General features: G+C 37.1%; 2 protein-coding genes across 10 annotated transcripts in view; both read right to left on the minus strand.

The window, feature by feature from the left end:
- Positions 1-19,875, minus strand: part of RNLS (renalase, FAD dependent amine oxidase) — a 309,200-nt gene that overhangs the window by 198,295 nt on the left and 91,030 nt on the right. The window lies entirely within an intron of this gene.
- On the minus strand, positions 18,606-19,129 carry LOC122709585 (60S ribosomal protein L36a-like). Its single transcript, XM_043927091.1, has one exon. It carries the CDS (start codon positions 19,045-19,047, stop codon positions 18,727-18,729), a length of 321 nt encoding a protein of 106 aa, XP_043783026.1. The 5' UTR covers positions 19,048-19,129; the 3' UTR covers positions 18,606-18,726.

Genomic DNA, 19,875 nt, shown 5'->3' on the forward strand with positions numbered 1-19,875 from the left:
AAGCATATTACGCCCTTCAAGAGCTACTAAATTCAGGTCTCTGGGACAGGGCTGGAAATCTGCATTTTCAACAAGCTCTCCAGATATTCTTATCAAAACTAAAGTTTGAGATCCTCCATTCTCAATGGTGCCCAGAAAATCATCTGTGTATCTGAATTTAAATATATCTCAAGTTGTGAAAACAGGAAGGAGAAAAATACTATATAAGGAAACAGACACTTTTTTCTTTCAGGCAATTCAGGATGGGAGTTTCAAAGGTAGGTATAAGAATGAGGCTGAAACTATTACTGCCTTTTTGGGGGGTGGCAAAAAATGGTGGTGGGCCTTGATGTTAGGAAAGAATGGCTGAAATTTGCAGACTTGGGCATATTTAAATATATGTTCAGGTATGCAATCTATGACTATGAAAAGCACAACTTTCCTTTACCAGGAGTAACAGGGTCTTCTATCTAGCACAGCCTAAAACTGCTACAAAAAATACATGGCATATATTTTGGAAATAAGCACATTTAAGAGCTGCCTTTATATGTGAATCTTATTTAAATGTGGGCAGCACTTTACACCTGAGGATATTTATGCAAAATATTTTTTAAAAAGAAACAGCAAAGATTCCAAGTGACAGTTCAGCGCTCTGTATATGACTAATAAAATAAAAAAAAATCTCAGTATATATGTTTTCTTCTCTTCTAACCTCTTTAGCTATCTTTCCTCATCCTTTCCCTTTTTCCTTTCCTAAATGAGTCCTTTCCACTTCTGGCTGACAGTAAAGAAGATAGCATGCTCCAAATTATGCAGCTTTCTTCATTTAATATAATGTTGATGGTTTCTTTCATTAAGTTTTAGCATCCTTCTGAAAATCTGGCGAACACTATGATACACGCTATCTCCATTAAATGTATTAAAAGAACATTCAATCAGGAAATTAGTTAACTATTCTCTAAATAAATTATATTTGAGCTGTTACATATAAAATATGATAATTCTGAGAGGAAATCAAATTATGCATAATATTTTAATGTTCTGTTGAATACAGTGAAAAAGGCATAAGCTTTAGAGCCAGACAGATATCAGTTTGATTTATGGCTCCAGATTCGGGAAGTTATTTAGGCTTTCTGAATCCATTATTAGATTCTCATCCATTATCATTATTTCTGAGAGGGGCATCACTGGCATTTAAGGCAGGATAACTCTGTTGCATGAGGTGGTTCTCAGCATTACAGGACAGTTATTACCACTACACTCCTTTATTTATCTATTAAACACTAGTAGCCTTCCCAACTCCAACTTCAGGACAACCAAATGTCACTACAAATTTGCAAATGCCCCCAAGGAGGATGCAGATGCTCCTTGCTAACAGCAAGTGCATTAAATGGATTATAATAATACCTCTTCAGTTGGGAGCATTTTCCTGGCACTTCTGAGAAAACAAAGAGGTAGTTAAGAGAATGCACTGAGGTCAGTCAGACCTGGGCTAAATCTCAGCCCTGTCAATAGTGGCTGGGTTGCTTCATCTAAGCCTGAGCGTCTCATCTGTACAATTAAAACAGGAGTAATACTTGACTCAGAGGACTATTGTGAGAATTCACTGAAATAACACGTGCTAAGCAGTAAGCACTGAACCTGGTGCAAAGTAAGCTCTCAGTCAAGCCAGCCACAGTTTCTGCAGTCATTGCTGTTATTAAAGCCAGATGCCTGCGTCTAAGGAGACAGGAGGCGGCAAGGAAATAAGACACCTTGCTTAAGAAGTTCTGCAAAAACGGAGAAGTGGGAAATAAAATGTACCTAGAGAGTGTAGAGTTGCCAGCTTCTCTCTCACCCCTCCCCCACCATCTAAGATATGGAAACTTGTATATTTGAAGACAGAGGGAAGGTAGAAAATGGTGACAATAAGGTTGAGATTCAAGAGAATAGAGAAAGGGCAGCTATGTGAGGCAATGTGATGAAGCCAGCAGGCTTGGGCACACAGAAAGAAAAGAGATCATTGGCGTTCCACTGGAGCTTTTCCAAACATGAAGCTGTGTGTTTATGTGGTCACAGTCTGCCACTTTCATGGGGATTTTCACCAACTCCATACTTTATTAGCACCTCACTCTCAAGTGATGGCCAGCAATCAAAAGAGCTGCTTTAATGTTATCGAACCAGGGGGGAAAAAAGAGCCTGGACTTGAGAGTGTGCTGGTTTAATAAGAGACCAATTTACTAGGAAGTGAAGCAATCTCTTTCCTATAACTTGTTCCTAGAACTAGATCTTGACCTCAGAGCTCTCATACCTGATAGCCTTTCAAAGACCACTTGGACATTTTCTTTAAGTACTTTTTCAATGACTTTTTTTTAACACTCCAGTTGCCCTTTCTTTTTTCCTTTACCTTCATGAGTAATACTAAAAAACCTTTTCATATCTGGTTTATTTCAATGTCCTTTCAGATACTAATCTTAGTTCCCTATGCCAAGAGGGAATCTCCAATACAATTATTTTCAAGTCATCCCTCACATCTACTGCAGAGGTTCATTCTAGATTTTTTGTGATGATCCAGAAATCAAAAGCAAAATGGAGTCTCTGACTTCTAGGAGATAGGGTTTGTCTTGACCAACTGCTCAATTTTTTTTTTTTAACTAAATGAAAAGAAATCTATAAAATTTGAAAAAAATAAAAAAACATTGACTATAGTGGTAACAGTATAGACTATGTTTCAACAATTAAAAAAAATTAGGAAAATATCAAGCTTGGAGACCCATAATGCTATATTAAGGCTGTGTAAGTAATAGTCGAAAAGTTAAAAATAGCTATGGAATATTTTTTTTTCCATAAAGTCACCTCTATAGGACACTACAGATACTGTACAAATCTAGGGTTTTATGAGATCAGAGACTGTGCTTGGCTTTCTCCTCCCCTGGTGGATCACAACACAGTTCCTGAGGAATCCTGAAGAACTCCGACTTATTTTATAAAGTCTTCCCAAACTTGTTTAAGGCTGTGTGTATGTGTATGTCTGTGTGTGTTAGTTGCTTAATCATGTGCAACTCTTTGTGATCCCATGGACTGTAGCCTACCAGGCTCCTCTGTGGGATCTTCCCAACCCAGGGATCAAACCCAGGTCTCCTGCACTGCAGGCAGATTCTTTACCATCTGAGCCATCAGGGAAGCCCTCGAGTGTGCACTTTTTATGGAATACCTATAAATATCCCACAGAACTGATGTTCTGTTGACCAATGTGGTAAAGGATCAGAATTTAGATTTTGACTTTGTTCTGGTTGTTGTTACAGTTTTTCATTTTTTAAAGCGTCCAATCAATTGTTGACTAATACAAGAGGCATATATTTGGATGTCATGGCAATGTCAAATTACCATAGAAGTTTCTAAGCACTTACTCTCAATCTCTGATGTATCCTAGACTTCTAGCAAAATGTGTGAACGTAGGCACCAGCCTATGGACACCATAGAGAAGCAATTTTTCAACTGTTTCTCACACAGCACTAATATAGCATTATGAGTCTCCAAACTTGATTTTTTCCTTATTTTTTTAATTTTTTAAACATGGCCTATACGTTACCACTGTGGTCAATGTTATCAATTTTCTAATATCATTCACTATGTACTACCCTTAAGCTTGAAGGAATGCATGTCGCTAGGAAGAGAACAAGAGAGTACATAAAATAAGCTCCCTCTACTCCAAAATGAGTAGACTGAAAAGCAACATGCTTTTATCTTAAGGAATGTTCATCAAAGCTAATTTCTACATCAACAGTCTTGTAATATTTCAAAGCCAAAGTCTGAACACAATATAAACCACCTCCTTCAATTATTGTTTAAGAAGAATGCATCTTAAATGTGAATCACTTCCCCTATACATGTAGGCATCAGCAATAAAGAAAAAGTAATCAACTTCTTTCCAATATCTATTTTTTAAAAAACCTGCACATACGGGTTCGGAGGTGGGTAGGAGGAGCCAGTTCTCCATTTTTTGTTTGCCAGGGTACTGATGTTCATAAAACATGCAAAACCAAAGCATGGTTTAACAGCAAATGTAATGTTGCTCCTTAACTAGTAAGGTTTGCTAGAATTCACATCTAATTAAATCTTTTCTGAACAGGGGCTATGTCTCTGTAAGTGCTTTATGCTGTGTTCCTTTTCCACATAAGGTAAGAATGCAATAATAGTATGAATTTTGGGCAGCGTTTAACTTGCTATAATATAAATGAAAGTCAAATTTTTTGATTAACCCAAACAAGAATAACATAAGCAAATTTTAATTTTGTATCAATAGCATTAAATGATGGATTACTATCTATTATTAGAAGAAGAACAAGAGTATGGTACAGTGCGACCTAAACTGATAACAACAATTCAGAGATATTCTATGTCTAGATTTGCCTCTTCAACAGTAATAGTCAGTATTTTTCATAGAAAAACTAATAGAGCAACAAAACAGGTGCCTATCACCTTGAAGAATTCTACCATGGAGACTAAAAATGAGTCTTGATGGTGACCCCAGGATGAAACAGTGATGGAAAGGAAATTGGTGAACAGAGATACTGACGATGCTAGAGATGACAGTGATGATGGGGATAAACGGGATTCAGAGGTGATGACAGACAGTAATAGTGCATCTCACCCTCACTGATCACCTGTGCACCTGGCACTGAACTAGAGGTTTTATATGCATCATCTCACTTAATGTGCACAACTTTCCCATAAGGTGGGCACTGCCACCATCTCTATTTCACAGATGAGGAATTTCAGGTCGAAGAGGGTCACTATTTTGCTGCCTTCACACAGCTCTCCAGTACAGGAGCTGGGATACGACCCAAATTCTGTCTGATCCTATGATATACACTGTTGCTTTCTAATCTATGTCACCATCCACTAGGTAATACTCTCTAAAAGTTCATAATGCATGTTGAATGCATGCATGAAATTTTATGAGGCCATGTGGTCCCATTAGATTAATGTTCATCTTGGTTAGATTTTATCTTTTTTTTTAAAACCTGAAAACATTAAAACTTGAGAATCAGCAGCCTCAGGTTTTTTGTGGACTAAGGATCACTATCAATAAATACTTTAAAGTCTATTCCAAAGGCTCTCATATTATCTTTCAAAGACTTAAAAAAAAAAAAGTTTACTTTCTCCCCACTAAACACATTCCTTGTACCAATTTCTGAATGTCTGCTTCCAATGCCACAGTCCTCCTGATCTCCAAGTTTCCTGGGCTTGAAAACATGAGGTCATCTGACTTTCCCCTCTCTCTTATTCCTTATATTCAATCAGTCTTCTGTTGATTCCCTGCGGTATATTTTTTCACTTCACCTAGTGTATTTTTTAGTCTGATTGGCTCTTTTAAAAATTTTCCATCTCTTTGTTGAAGTTTTCACTGAGTTAATGCATTCATTCTTCTGTTGAGCTCAGCTTATTTAGGACTATTATTCTGAACTCTTTATCTGGCGAATTTCTTATCTCTTCATTTAGTTCTTTTAGGTACCATTCTTTTGTTTGGAAGGTACTCCTTTCTCTCTTCATTTTGCCTCTCTGCTTCTACGTATTAGGTATATCAGCTACATCACCTAGTTCTGAAAGTGGCTTTATGTGGAAAGTAACCTGAGGGACTCCGTGGCACAACCCCCTGTGATCACCAACCAGGTACTCCGGGAGTGCCCCCTATGTGGGCTCCATGTGTCCTTGTGTTGTGTTTGGGCTGGGACTGCTGTAGGTTCAGTGTGGGGTAGGGCTGGCCCCTAGCCCAGCTGGCTGAGAAGTCTAGCCATGGCTGCTACTGGTGCGTTGACTTGTGGGACTGGCCCCAGAGCAATGGGCTACAAGGCCTTTTGAGACTGTTGTAGGCACACAGGTATACAGGACTGGCCCCTTGAAGTGACAGCTGCTTTAGAAGGGCATGGGTGCCAGCTGAGGTTGGGTTGGGTTGAGCCCTCAAAGTGGGAGCTGCTTTCGAGGGCCACCAGCACTGGTTGGGACTACTTTGGAGGGGTGCCAGATGGCGTGGGTTGGGAGCTACTTTGAAGGGGCCAGTCAGGGTAGGCAGGATGAGTCCTCCAGGAATGCCCAGGCAGGGCACATGGTGCTTGGTAGGTTGATTGGGAGTGACAGAAACAGTGCCTGCCAATGACAGGTCAGCTAGGTGGAAGTGAAGTAGAGTGAAAGTCGCTCAGTCTTGTCTGACTCTTTGGATCCCATGGACTATACAGTCCATGAAATTCTGCAGGCCAGAATACTTGAGTGGGTAGCTGTTCCCTTCTCCAGGGGATCTTCCCGACCCAGAGATTGAACCCAGGTCTCCTGTATTGCAGGCAGATGCTTTACCAGCTGAGCCACCAGGGAAACAAACAAACAAAAAAAAGGCACCCACCAGGGTCTGTCTCCAGAGAAAGTTCCGCCAGATCCCTGCCCCTTGGACACCCACTCTGTTACTCAAGGAATCTCCTTCTTGTATGATCCCCACATGTTTTTCAAGCTGTTGCTTCTGTGCTGGAACTTGGAGAAATGAGTTTCAATGTGAGAGTCTTGGTTTCCCACAACTCCCTGGCTCTCCTAGATGTAAGCCTGCTGGTTTTCAAAGTCAGACATTGTGGGGAGGCAGGGGGTCATCTTCCTAGTGGGTTTCCCAGGTGGCACTAGTGGTAAAGAATCCACCAGCCAATGCAGGAGACACAAGGGATGTGGGTTCAATCTCTGGTTTGGGTATATCCCCTGGAGGAGACTGGCGGGCTACAGTCCAGAGGGTTGCAAAGAGTCGGACATGACTGAAGCGACTTAGCACACACGTGTGCATCTTCCCGGTACAAGTCCGGCAGGCTGTGGAGCACCATATTTCACTCGAACCCCTCAGTCTTCAGGGAGGGCCTCTGTGGTTGTGATATCCCTCTCACTTGTAGGTTGCCACACTGGAGACGTGGATTCTGAATAGATTGCTCCTCCTAACTGCCTCATCTTAAAATAAAAGAACCTTAAAAGTGAAATTCTGCCAACATTTACTGCCACATACCAGGTTGCTCTGTCCATTACCAACTCCCAGGGCTTGCTCAAACTCATGTTCATCGAGCCTGTGATGCCATCCAACCATCTCATCCTCTGTCGTCCCCTTCTCCACCTGCCTCCAATCTTGCCCGGCATCAGGGTCTTTTCCAATGAATCAGTTCTTCGCATCAGGTGGCCAAAGTATTGGAGTTTCAGCTTCAGCATCAGTCCTTCCAATGAATATTCAGGACTGATTTCCTTTAGGATTGACTGGTTGGATCTCCTTGTAGCCCAAGGGACTCTCAAGGGAGAGTACCAGGATGACCTATAATGTAAAATGTCACACGATACACATCACAATAGCTGCTTACGTGAATAAACTGAGTCTGTCTTGGTAGGCTTCCCAGGTGGTGCTAGTGGTAAACAACCCGTCTGCCAATGCAGGGTCTCCTGCACTGGAGACATGGTGTTGATTCCTGGGTCCAGAAGATCCCCTGGAGGAGGGAATGGCTACCCACTCCAGTATTCTTGCCTGGAGAATCCCATGGACAGAGGAGCCTAGTGGGCTACAGTCCATGGGGTCGCAAAGAGTTGGACACGACAGAAGTGACTTGGCCCGCATGCACGCAGTCTTTCTTGGGACTCTCTTTTCCACCTATTTATTGATATATACCACTGTATAAGCTTTAGGTATACAACATGATAGCTTGATACATGTACATAATGCGAAATGATCATCTTGATATTCTTTAACTATTTCTTCTTTTATTCCAGTTTTCTTTTTTCACATTTGTTTCTCAAAGACCAAATACAATTTTTCCTGACAAGTTCTAGGTTCCATTCTTTGCTTACTTTGCTCACTGTTCTTCCTCTCAGACAATCAATATCCTCATACTACATAATAAGAAAACACAAACCCTCATATTTCATACTATGCAATCAATTTTACTCTAAACTATGTTATATAAGAACCTTACAAACTGGTAGTAATAATGGAGAATCTCTGCAGATTACCTAATTTTGCAAATTAACACTTAAGTGCCTATAATAAAGATGATTAGGATACTGTTATCAAAATACATCTTCTTTATTTTATCAAGAGTAACAAAGTTTTGTTTGCATATGCTAACCCCAAACTCTCAGTCCATCCCTCTTCTTCCTCTCCATCCCTCTTGGCAACCATATGTCTGTTCTCTATGTCTGCGGGTCTGTTTCTGTTTTGTAGACATGTTCATTTGCGCCACATTTTAGATTCCACATATAACTATAATGGGAAAGAATATTTAAAAAAGAATGTATGTATGTGTAAAACTGAGTCACTTTGCTATATATCAGAAATTAGCACAACATTGTAAATCAACTATACTTCAATTTAAAAAAATAAAAGTAAAAAAAGAGTAGCATAGCTTTAATTATATCTTATTAAAGATTCTCTTATGAATAATATTCAATTTATTATACTACACAATTCTGAAAAGTACATCTTGGTAAAATACCCATTAACTCTCTTATACAACGTGAACTAAAAGCAAATTTTTGTAAGAATTATTAATCCTAAGTATGAATAACATAAAAGTTTATGAGGGTTCTCAGTAATAGCTTGTTTTAATCTCAGTAGCTATCAAGTGAAGTCTATTAGGTCATTTAACAAATTTCAAAATTTTAAATCTTTATTATAATGAAAAATCTTCAAAAAGATAGGCTTCCCTCTTGAGAAATGTATTTCACATATGTTGTGAGTATTCACTGATAAAACACATTAACAAATTTAGAAGGCAGCATTTGATATTTAAATGTGCATATTTGTACTTTCCTATTATTGCCAGTCATTGCTCATTTGTGGAAATGTGGGGCTCAGAACAGGGACAGGAAAGATAGTGAAATCCCTAAACACAGCATTCAATCCCCTTTTTTCAAAAAGGCTTTTAATAACAGGCAAAAAAGAAATTATCAGTTTAGTCTCATTTCTTCTCTCTACCTCATCTACCCCAGAAGACACTAATGAGAAGTGAAAATCCCAGAAGGAGACAAAAAAATTGAAGAAGAGAAAGAACAAAGTGCCTAGACAATACATAGAATAGCTAATGATTCCATGAATAATTTATTTATAAACACTCCTTTTCTAAACTTTCCATCAATCATTTTTTCATTAGTAACTGAAGGTAGAGACAAACAGCATAGCACACCTTTAAATTATATCTAATTTCTTTGAAGCTGACTACAGGCAGAGAGGAAGAAAAAGAAATCACTAGGTAAATAAAGCATGATGAATTTTTTAAATGACCAGTTGAAATATATGTATTCAGGTCTTTAATTTCTCTCAGCAATATTTTGTGGTTTCAGTATATGTAATTCACACAGTTTTTTTTTAAATAAATTAAAAAGGTGATTCTAAAATTTATATGGAAATGCAAAAACAACTTCAAAAAGGAAGAACAAATCTGGAGAGGGAGCATTACCTGGTTTCAAGATTTATTATAAGGCTGTAGAAATGAAGACAGTGTGACACCGGTGTAGAGACAGACAATTAGGTTAATGGAATAGAACAGAGGGTCCAAAAACTGACCCACACATACACAGACAATTGATTTTTCACAAAGGTGCAAAGGCAAGTCAGTGGAGAAAAAATAATGTTTTTAATAAGCTCTTCTGGAACAATTAGATATCTGTATGTAAAATATGAACTTTGTTCCAAGAGTGCACCATAGGCCTAAAAATCTATAACATTTCTTGAAGTTTGAGAAAAATCTTGTGACATCAAAGATATGATTACAAAATAATAGAATCACAAGTTTTCCTGCTTCGAAATTAAAAATCTTCTACTCTTCAAAAGATACTGTTAAGGAAAGGAAAGAGCCAGAAGTTGAGAGAAAATATTGCCGAAGTATATATTTAATGAAAGACTTGAATCTAAAATATATAGAGAGCTTTCAAGACTCAAAAATAAGAGAAGCAGTAATCAAATAAAAAAATGCACAAGAGATTTGAGTAGACATTTTGTCAAAGAAGATACACAGATGGCAAAAAAGCACAAGAAAACATGCCTTACATTATTAGTCATTAAGCAAACATAAATTAAAATCACAATGAGATACACACCTATTAGAATGGCTAAAATGAAAAAAGACTATATTATGAGTTGGTAAGAAGGTAGAGGGAAGGTGGAAGAACTGAAAACTCTCATACATTGCTGGTGGAAATGTAAAATGAGATAATAATTTAGAAAATGATTAGACAGTTTCTTAAAAAATTAAGCCTGTACCTCATATATGATCGACTCATTTAACTCCCAGGCATTTATCCAAGAGAAAGGGAAACTCATATTCATACAAAGACTCACACACACAGCTTGGAAACAACCAAACTGGAAACAACCCAAATCTATCAACAGATGAATGAACAAACACACTGTTATACAGCCATACCTAGAATTCTAATCATCATTAAAGAGGAATGAACTATTGATACCTGTAATCAACAGGATGACTTTCAAAATAATCATTCTGAGTGAAAAAGTAAGACAAAGAGAGTACAGACTGTGTGATTCCATTCATATAAAGTTCTGGAAAAGACAAATGTATTTACAGAGACAAGAAGCAGATCAGCAGTTGCCTAGGAAAGTAAGGACTGAAGAATGAGTGGAGGAATGGATTCTACAGAATCATGTGGAAATTTGAGGGAATTACAGATATACTCACTATGGTAAGTGGTTTTGTATAAAAAATTTGTACATATAAGATTTATCAGACTGCCCACTTTAAATATGTACAGCTTACTATATGTCAAATACACCTCAATAAATTTGTTTAAGGAAAAAAATAACCACGTATCACTTGTTAAAAACTTCAGAGACAGCTGTAAAGAAAGACCAATCAATAAATTAGAGAAAATACAATTTCAAAATATGAGAAAGTGGAATGAAAAATGAAATAAATGTGAAGAAAGAGAGGTTGATACCTGAGAGAACAAAAGTACCAGAAGCCAAATTTTCTGTGATTATAGTCACAGCCATGAGTGTGCTAAGCAGAAAGTGAAGGAGTTTGGTTTCAATTAAAACACTTAAGGGAGGAATTTGGGTCATAGTTGTGCATGGTACGGTTGCCAACATTTAAAATAAAGTGTATGCATCTGAATATTTACAAGACTTTTCAAAAAAAATTCTTTGTAGTCAGTTCAGACATGGACTCTTCTAAAATGTGATGTGCTCTTCAGGATAGAGAGATGGTTAAAGTGAGGATTATTATCCACAATAAGACATAATGTATACAGAAGTCTTGCCTTGAAATCCAAGAGTTCCAAGTCCTGGTCACAATTCTAATATGGACTAGAAGTCATCTTGACAGCAAATGATTTGCCTTTTCAATATCTTCCAATTTAAAAATGGGAAAACAGAGGCCTATGTTCTTTATGGAGAGGTCAATTAGGGTTTCAAATACTTTCAGTTCCCTGGAGCTAGCCACTGCCCAGGTAAAGTTATTAATTAAATTGCATCCTTGCTTTTATCATTGCTGTTCTCATAACTTAAATGGTAAGTGTCCTCTTACTCTCATTGCCGCTAAGAAGACTGCTTTTGTCTGTTCAGAAAAAGTATGAAAGAAATCAATCCTCCAGTACACTGACTGATTACCTATGTATTTCAATGGTACTTTATCACCATGGTACCCAGGTTCTCGGATCCTTTAATAAATTGGGAACAAGAACATCAAAACCATAGCTCTGTGTGATGCGGCCAGTATAATTCTAGGACACGAGTCCTTTGAATCCGTTCCCTTTGTGTAAACAAGTAGAAGGCCAAAATGGATGTGGAGCTTATGGTTCCCAAAGTGATTTAAATTGGAACTTAATAGCAAGGACCTCATCAATTTGAGTTCCTCATTTTCTCACAAGAACCTCTTGCAGAGAGGACCACATCAGTGCATCCAAGCAGTCATGTCTGTTAGATCTGTAAGACTCAGTTCATCATCTGAGATTTTAAGACCACCAATTTGTATTTTAGTTTCTTTTACATTAAAGTATTCAGGCTATAATTTCTTGTGAGACAAGAAAGGAAATTCAAAAGTCTGGGCTTGATTGAACTATAAACTCTTATGAATTACTGATTTTCTATATTGAGCAACTAGAGGTGAGATATTGCTAGCAGGCTGTCCATTGTATGAGCTACAGGGATCAGCTGTATTGGAATATTTATTAGAATAACATGAAAAGTTTCTTAAAACTTATAAAACTAAACTTTCTGTATGGAATTTTGGCTAGATTTTATAGGGAAAACTATGTTGTGAACTGCTGATTTCAATTTGTGCTCTTAATAGTTATCCAAAAGACTCAATTCAAGCTGATTTTGGAGCATTTTGAAGCAAAATGTTAACCTTTAGAAACTGAATTAGTGAAATTATTTCAGTGCCTCAAGATAATTCTCTGAAACGTGATCTTTAAGATTATTAAATATCAAATAATCCAAGATTATTTTTAAAAAGTGCATGCAATATGCAGTTACTTTAATTGTAGCTAATTTTCTATTGCATAATTTTCAACCAAAATATTTTCTCATCTATAAACTTAAGCATATGAGTGGGAGCTTCGATAACTTTTACATAAAAGAATTGTGTGCACACAAAGTAAACATTAGCCATAACTATGACAATAAATTACTAAGCAAGATCAGATAACACAGAAAGCTATGTTTTAAAAAAATCAAGAATCCTGTTTATTGTTAGCAAATGTAAAAGTATATTTTCCAGGAATACCTGTTCTAGCTCTCCTAAAAGTAACTTTACATATTGCAAGTTATAGTAACAATCTACTTAAAAATATGATAAACATTTATTTTTTAAACCTTGTTTATTTTGATGCACAGCCTTTTCAGATTCTCAGTATTCTAAAGTTGTATAACTGAGCATCAAAACAACAGTCTCTTCTTACCTAAAACTGAGATTTGTTTCCTCTCAGGGAGTTAATGTATTTTACTTAAATCAATAATACATTTTTGCAATCATGTGATTATCCTGGATTCCTTTTGCCGAATTTCAGATTGTTAAGGGCTGGTTTTCAATTCTTTGGGTGTCCCTGGTATTTCAGATGGTAAAGAATCCGCCTGCAATGAGGGAAACCTGGGTTCAGTTCCTGGATTGGGAGGATCCCCTAGAGAAGAGAACAGCTACCCACTCCAGTATTCTGGCCTGAAGAATTCCATGGACTGTATAGTCCATGGGGTGGCAGAGTCGGACACAACTGAATGACTTTCACATTCTTTGGGCACTGAGAATCAGAACCACCGATTATTGCCTTAAAGGGAAGACTAATTCAGTTTTAACACATTCCCAGTTTGGAGAATATCAAAAGCAAACATTTCCAAGGGAATATTCAAAGACAAAAAATATTCAGGGCATTGCCATTGTGTTAGGTGACCATGGAACTAAATGATGACACTTTTAGGTAAACAACTAGAAATGGTGTCAAGAACCCCAGAGCTAGACCCAGCTGTAATAAGCCAGTGAGTGTTTGGGTCAATGCCTTTATTGCCTCAGTTTTTCAGTCAAGTGGAAGAGTTTGGTGAACCCATGCCTATGGTCCATTAAACTGAAAAAAACTGGGATTTTCAAAACTTAAATTTTTGTTTTTCATATAAAATTTCATGAAGTGACTAAGGTTACATGATTAGGCCACAGTATACAAGCCACCTAAGATTTGTAACAGAGTAAAACCTAAAATATGAGGGAAAAGACAACCAAAACCTAGAGGCACTTCAAAACCTTTTTGGAAATATTTTTCTTTATTGTGAACCTCAAAAATGGACTGAAATGGATTCTGTCAGTTTCCACTGAATACACATGAGCTAACTATTCCCGGAAAGGCTATTTAATACTCTGGCCTACATTTCAAAACTGTATTAAAGGTATCCAAGCAATTTTTTATTAACCAACTATTCATTTATTAATATTTCCTCATCACAATCAAACAGTGTTGAGAGTACTGTATCGACAGCCCTGTGTATCTGTGGAATACGTGGTAGGAAAAGGAACATTAATTACTCATTTACGATTATCACTGACAGCACTGCAGATCTTGAAGACGTAGTAATGATGTGACAAGAAAGTAATGAAGGATTATGACGATGAAGGCTAATCCAGTGTTTCCTAAAGTAAGGATGCTAGTTCTTAGAGATGTCAAAGTATATTAGAGTAAAAGAAACTTTTCAAAGTAAGGAAAAATAAAATAAAAAGTTAAAATGGTTTTAAAAAAAAGTAGGTTTAAGAGGAGTTGGGATAAATAATGTTAAATAATTTGCCATAGAGCAGAATTTTTCATATATAAACATGCATCATGTATGTCCAAAGAAAAAGAGACAATGTGAGAACCTCCCAATCTTATTTTATCAGGAACCTGACTCCTAGTTCATCATCCTCCAGCCTGAGGACCATGTCCAAAGATACACTCTGGGGAAAGAGGCTCGGCTTCATTTTAGAAAATAATGTTTGAGGTAGTATCTACTCCTTTTAAGAAATATTAAAAAAACAGTCCAGAATGTGGCTGTTAGGGGTAGTGCTGGGAAATGGCATGCAAACTGTTAATGTATTTATAGGAGTAAAATGTAAACTACTAACTTGTTTTTTATCCCCCACATGATTCTTTCTCCCAAGTTTTGTGTGTGTGCAACTACCTATCTTTTTGAATCCCATCATCCCCAAATGTTTACTAAAAGACTATTTGAAGATGGTTCCTCAAAGAAGGAGAACAACCAAACTTAAAAGCATATTTTCTCATATTTCCTGATGTTTATAGCAGTCCCCTTTTCTCCCTGGATAAAGTTCTGAGTTTAAAATTTTTAAATTTTGAAAGTGAATAAAACTATGAGACTAAATATATTTCATAACTCAAAATATTTGTGGACAAGTGTTACTTACAACTGACATTTTACATTAGTCAACTTTTTCTGCTATGTAAGAAATTAAATCAATGTAATGGACCCTTTTTTTCACTATCTTACCAACACATGTCATCTCTGGTCTTGACATGTGGTTTATTTGCAAGCCAGCTTTAAATTGACCACTATAATAATTTGATTTATAGTTAGGAGAAATAATAAATGGGTATTTAATGGGAGGTATGTTTATTATAATTTTTCAGCAATGATATATATTATGATATTCTGGCAAATTAGATAAGAAATGTAGTAAATTGATATTTAATAGAGGCTTAAGTGGATTATGATCTTGTTTTCCCCCATATTATGCAGAATATCTTTTGATGTTAACAGAAACTATATATAGGAACAGAGGGAAGCACGTAAGTTGAGCATTAGTTATTAGTCAATGAATAGCTACAACATGATATCGGTTATTCTGTGTGTTTTTTTAATACTCAGCAAATTATTTTCCCCTATATCTCTTTCTAATTTGTAAGTTTTAAGTGTCTTTTCCCCCTGAACATTTCTTTAGTTTCTAAACAATGTGTTCTATCTGTTCTCATCACTTACAAACCAGCTCAAGACCACCATCTTGTATTATTTCAGGGTTATCACTATGAATTGAGGTCTTTTAAAAAAATTATAGGATAATGATTTCCCTCATTTCTTTCTCTCTTTCCCCTGTCCTGTTTTCTGCTCTCTCTTTTTGTTATAATTGGGACAACTTGAAAGGAACAAATTTCAACTATCCTGATTGCCTCCTTAGGTGTAATGGAGGAGGTGAAGTCATTTAAAACTGTATTTGTTCATGTTGCTTTTTACCACCCAGTTGGGAACTGGGTTATAAAAACATTACCATACAAATCTTAACACTAAGAGAGCACAAGCAAGATGGAAAAATTTTAAAGACATTCAGATGACAATGTCTTGACCTCTGATTCTGAAATTAAACTAAAATAATACTGATCATACTTTGTCATTATAGTATAAAATGAATGTCAAGAGCCACCCCTGATATGCATAGTAGACGCACACACAAAAGTCAGGTGGAAGAAAAAGGAACATATGGATTCTGTTAAAATACTTGCATTGACAGTAACAGCTTTTTGAAAGGAACAAGGAAAGCAGGAGTTGGGGATGTTCAGATTTTGAACAGCAATCAGCGTCAGTGTGGAGAAGTTTCCATAGTAGGAAGTTATAAGGCAAATGAAAGACTGTTTAATTAAAAAAAGTAAAAATATGAAAAAAAAGCTTAGTAGCTTTTACTTTCTTAATAATCAACATACAAATGGATTATTTGTTCATTTATCCATCCAACAGTCTTCCCAGATGGCTCAGTGGTACAGTCCTCCTGCCAATGCAGGAGATGCAGGAGAAGCAGTTTCAATCCTTGGATCAGGAAGATCCCCTGGAGGAGGAAATGGACATCCACTCCAGTATTCTTGCCTGGATAATCCCATGGACAAAGGAGCCTGGTGGGCTACAGTCCATGGGGTTGCAAAGAGTTGGACACGACTGAGCTACTGAGCACGCATGCATGCACCCATCCAACAAAACATTTTCCTCAGTCGTGTGGTATATAGTCTCCGTTTTGGGCCAGTGAGGATGCAAGGACAAATAACGAATTTAAACAGGAGTGACTAAAATTAAATAAGACTCTATAAGTTAATGGAATCTCATTTATTATTTCCTTTGCATTTCATTAAAATATTTATTTGAAGTTCTACTTAACTTTTCAAAAATATTCACTGCATTGTTTTTAAGATGACCCAAGATCATTCAGAAATTTTATGTATGAAGTATTTCTGAATACGAGTGGTGCCACATTCAAAAGTCCCTGACGGAGGGACTGCTTTCAAAGGCTAATGTTACCAATAATGATGGAGAACAATCAGAAGAGCATTAGATCTGGGACTGGAGAAATTGGCCCACATCCTTGTACTGTTGCTTTACTAGCTGTGTAATTTAGGACAACTCTGATAGGTCCCTATCAAAATCAGTAAAGAATTTTTTTCTTGGACAGATAACATTTTTGATTCTTTTAAATTAAACCATAAAGCAGAAGTTCAAGACACTAACTAAACAGTTACTCTACTGTCCTTATCTTATATACTCAGGGGAAAAATAAACAACATTCAGATGTTACTAGTTTCTTTCTATATCTGAACAAATTTGGACACTTTGTTGTTCAGTCCCTAAGTCACGTCTGATTTTTTGCAACCCCACGGACTGCAGCACGCCAGGCCTCCCTGTCCCTCACTATCTCCTGGAGTTTGCCCAAGTTCATGTCCACTGAGTCAGTGAGCCTATCCAACCATCTCATCCTCTGCCTCCCTCTTCTCCTTTTGCCTTCAATCTTTCCCAGCTTTAGGGTCTTTTCCAAATTTAGACACATTTCCCCCTTAATATTTGCAGGTTAGACATTGAGATTTACCTCCAATTCAGCATCTTCTCTGATTAAGGAAGGTGTTCTATATTTTTTAAAATAACCTCTTTAACAACAGATATTAATACAATCCTATTTCTACTACCTAATTTTAGATATGCTAAAATATCCTGCTCTGTTTTTAAGAAGCGATATTAGACAATAATCTGGCACAAATTCCAGACAAAGATTTTGTAGAGATTTTTCAGTCATTGCATGTTTTACTTATTGCAAAAATATAAAATTTATTCTGAGAAAGATGCATACAGAGGTTGGTATAACTTGAGAAAATAGTTAATAGCTTCAAGTTGTTATCTTCATCTTTAGTTCCAAGAAGGAGGGGAGATCATTAGATAAACAGTGTGACAAGGGAGCTTTGGGTCTATAAATCTTATGACAACTGGTTATGTTAGACATTAAACTTTCCAAATTTCAGTTATTATGTAAGATGTAGTACATAATACATTTGCTCTTACCACCTCACAGAGATTGTGTCAAAATACAGAGTCTTCATTTAAGTGAGTGGAACATATGAAAAGAAAAGGAATTAAAAGGGGCTATCAATGGGAGATGAGAAAGGAGAAAAATTTGGGGAGGAAGCAGAGAATGTAGAAATGGAAATGAGACAGGGTGGTGTATGGATAGAAGGGAGTATGTAGGAAGGAGTAGAGAAGAGAAAAGAGGAAACATGGGAGGAAAAAGGGAGGCAATATGAAAATTTGGCTTGGATTTAGTTAGGGCAAAGCCTAACTAAGAAAATAATTTAAGATCAAGGGCAACAGGAGTGGAATTGAAAGGGTGTGCCTTAGCATTTTTTCTTTTGATTCGGGATTTTGATGACTATCTTCTTCAAGTGGGAATTTTGAAAGGAGGGAAGGCAGAGTATATTTGAAAAATTGGGGCAGGACAGAGGATAGCAGTTTTAAAAAGTTGTGATGGGGGATGCAGAAGACAAAAAGGGAAAGAAGGCAACCATTTTTAACTTGTCTATTTTTCCTTCCATATGGGGTGCAGAAGGCAAAGGGGACAGAAGAAGAGGGGAGTGAACATTTATGTAGCTTCTGGAAGGGGAGAGATGCCCTGGAAGTACACTTTTTAAGGGAAAACTATTTGAAATTATCTATGAAAGAAAAGAAGAGCAATTGCCCAATGGACAGAGTGATTATGGACTATATTGTATGGATTAAATGCCATAATTAAAATCCCTGGAATTAAGGAATTGATAGGATTTTCAAATTATAAAGCTTGACTCCCTTGGAGGGATTACATTATGAGAAAAAGATCTAAAATTTCCAAGAAAACTGTTTAGAATTTCTTTTTTTTTTTTTTTTTTTTTTAGTACGGATATCACTGTATTTATTCTCATTCAGGAAATTTTTCTATAACTTCAACATTTTCCTCTCAAAACATAAGAACAAAAGAGTCCCAAATCTTAGAACTGGATCACTTGGCCCTTTCTCTTCTTATCTCCTCCGAGTTCAAAATGCTTGCACCTCTTAATGGCCAGCATCCTCTTGGATCTGCAGTTGGGCTCAACACATTCAAGTCTCAGCACGATCTTCTTGGTGGTTTTCGCCTTCTTCCAGAAAATTGGCTTGGTCTGCCCACCATAGCCACTCTGCTTCCGATCATAGCGCCTCTTTCCCTGGGCATACAGGGAATCTCTGCCCTTCTTATACTGGGTCACTTTGTGCGGCTGATGCTTTCCACACTTCTTACAGAAAGTCCTTCGGGTTTTAGGGACATTGACCATCTTTGCAGTAGAGGTGTCTTCGCAGTGCAAACGAGAGACGCGCCGTCCACGTTCCTGCCTCGCTCTGCTCGCGCCTCACAGGAAAGCTAGGATTTCATTAGCTTGGCAAAGGCTAAACCCAGTGCACACTTCATGAATGGCACAGGGGAAGGAAGACTCTATGGCTTGATGATTTACTTCTTTAGACACTGAAATGAAGAAACATAGCCTGCTTGGCTTTTTGACTAGAGAATATGAACTTGAACCAGAACCTGAGAAAGGGAGATAAAATGCTTTTAAGAATTTGATGAAACCAAAAACTCTCTTCCAAGAAAAGTACACTAAAATCTGCCACAATTTCAAAGATTTCAGAGGCTATCTATGATCAAATGCCACATTCCTTTGCCACATACAACACAAACAAACTGGATTCCTTTTAAAGAACACTTGATTTCATGGAAGAGAAAAGTTAAAGCTGGGATAGGCAAATACATGCTAAACAGATCAAGAAGTGGATCTTAAAAAACTAATTCAAAAGAACATTTCCCGGACTTCCCTCTGGTCCAGGGGTTAAGACTCTGCACACCCACTGCAGGGGGTATGGGTTCAATCCCTGGTCAGGGAAGTTTTGCATGCCATACAGTGTGGGGAAAAACAAAACATTTCCTTGTGGCATGTAGTTAGGGAAGTTTTCAAGTTTAAGAACTACAACTTACCTGGAATTTTTTAAAGAGGGCAATCATATGGAACTTTCATGGAAATACAGACATAGCTGTGGAGATGGCCAAAGTGCAGAGTATTCTAAAAGAGAGGAAAGACTAGGTACACTAAACATCGAGAAACTAAAAT

The sequence above is a fragment of the Cervus elaphus genome, chromosome 15 (genome assembly GCF_910594005.1).
Source record: "Cervus elaphus chromosome 15, mCerEla1.1, whole genome shotgun sequence".
Taxonomy (NCBI): Eukaryota; Metazoa; Chordata; class Mammalia; order Artiodactyla; family Cervidae; genus Cervus; species Cervus elaphus.

What these genes read in the sequence shown, in the direction of transcription:
- LOC122709585 (XM_043927091.1), bottom strand. Translation starts at nt 19,047, where the DNA reads ATGGTCAATGTCCCTAAAACCCGAAGGACTTTCTGTAAGAAGTGTGGA.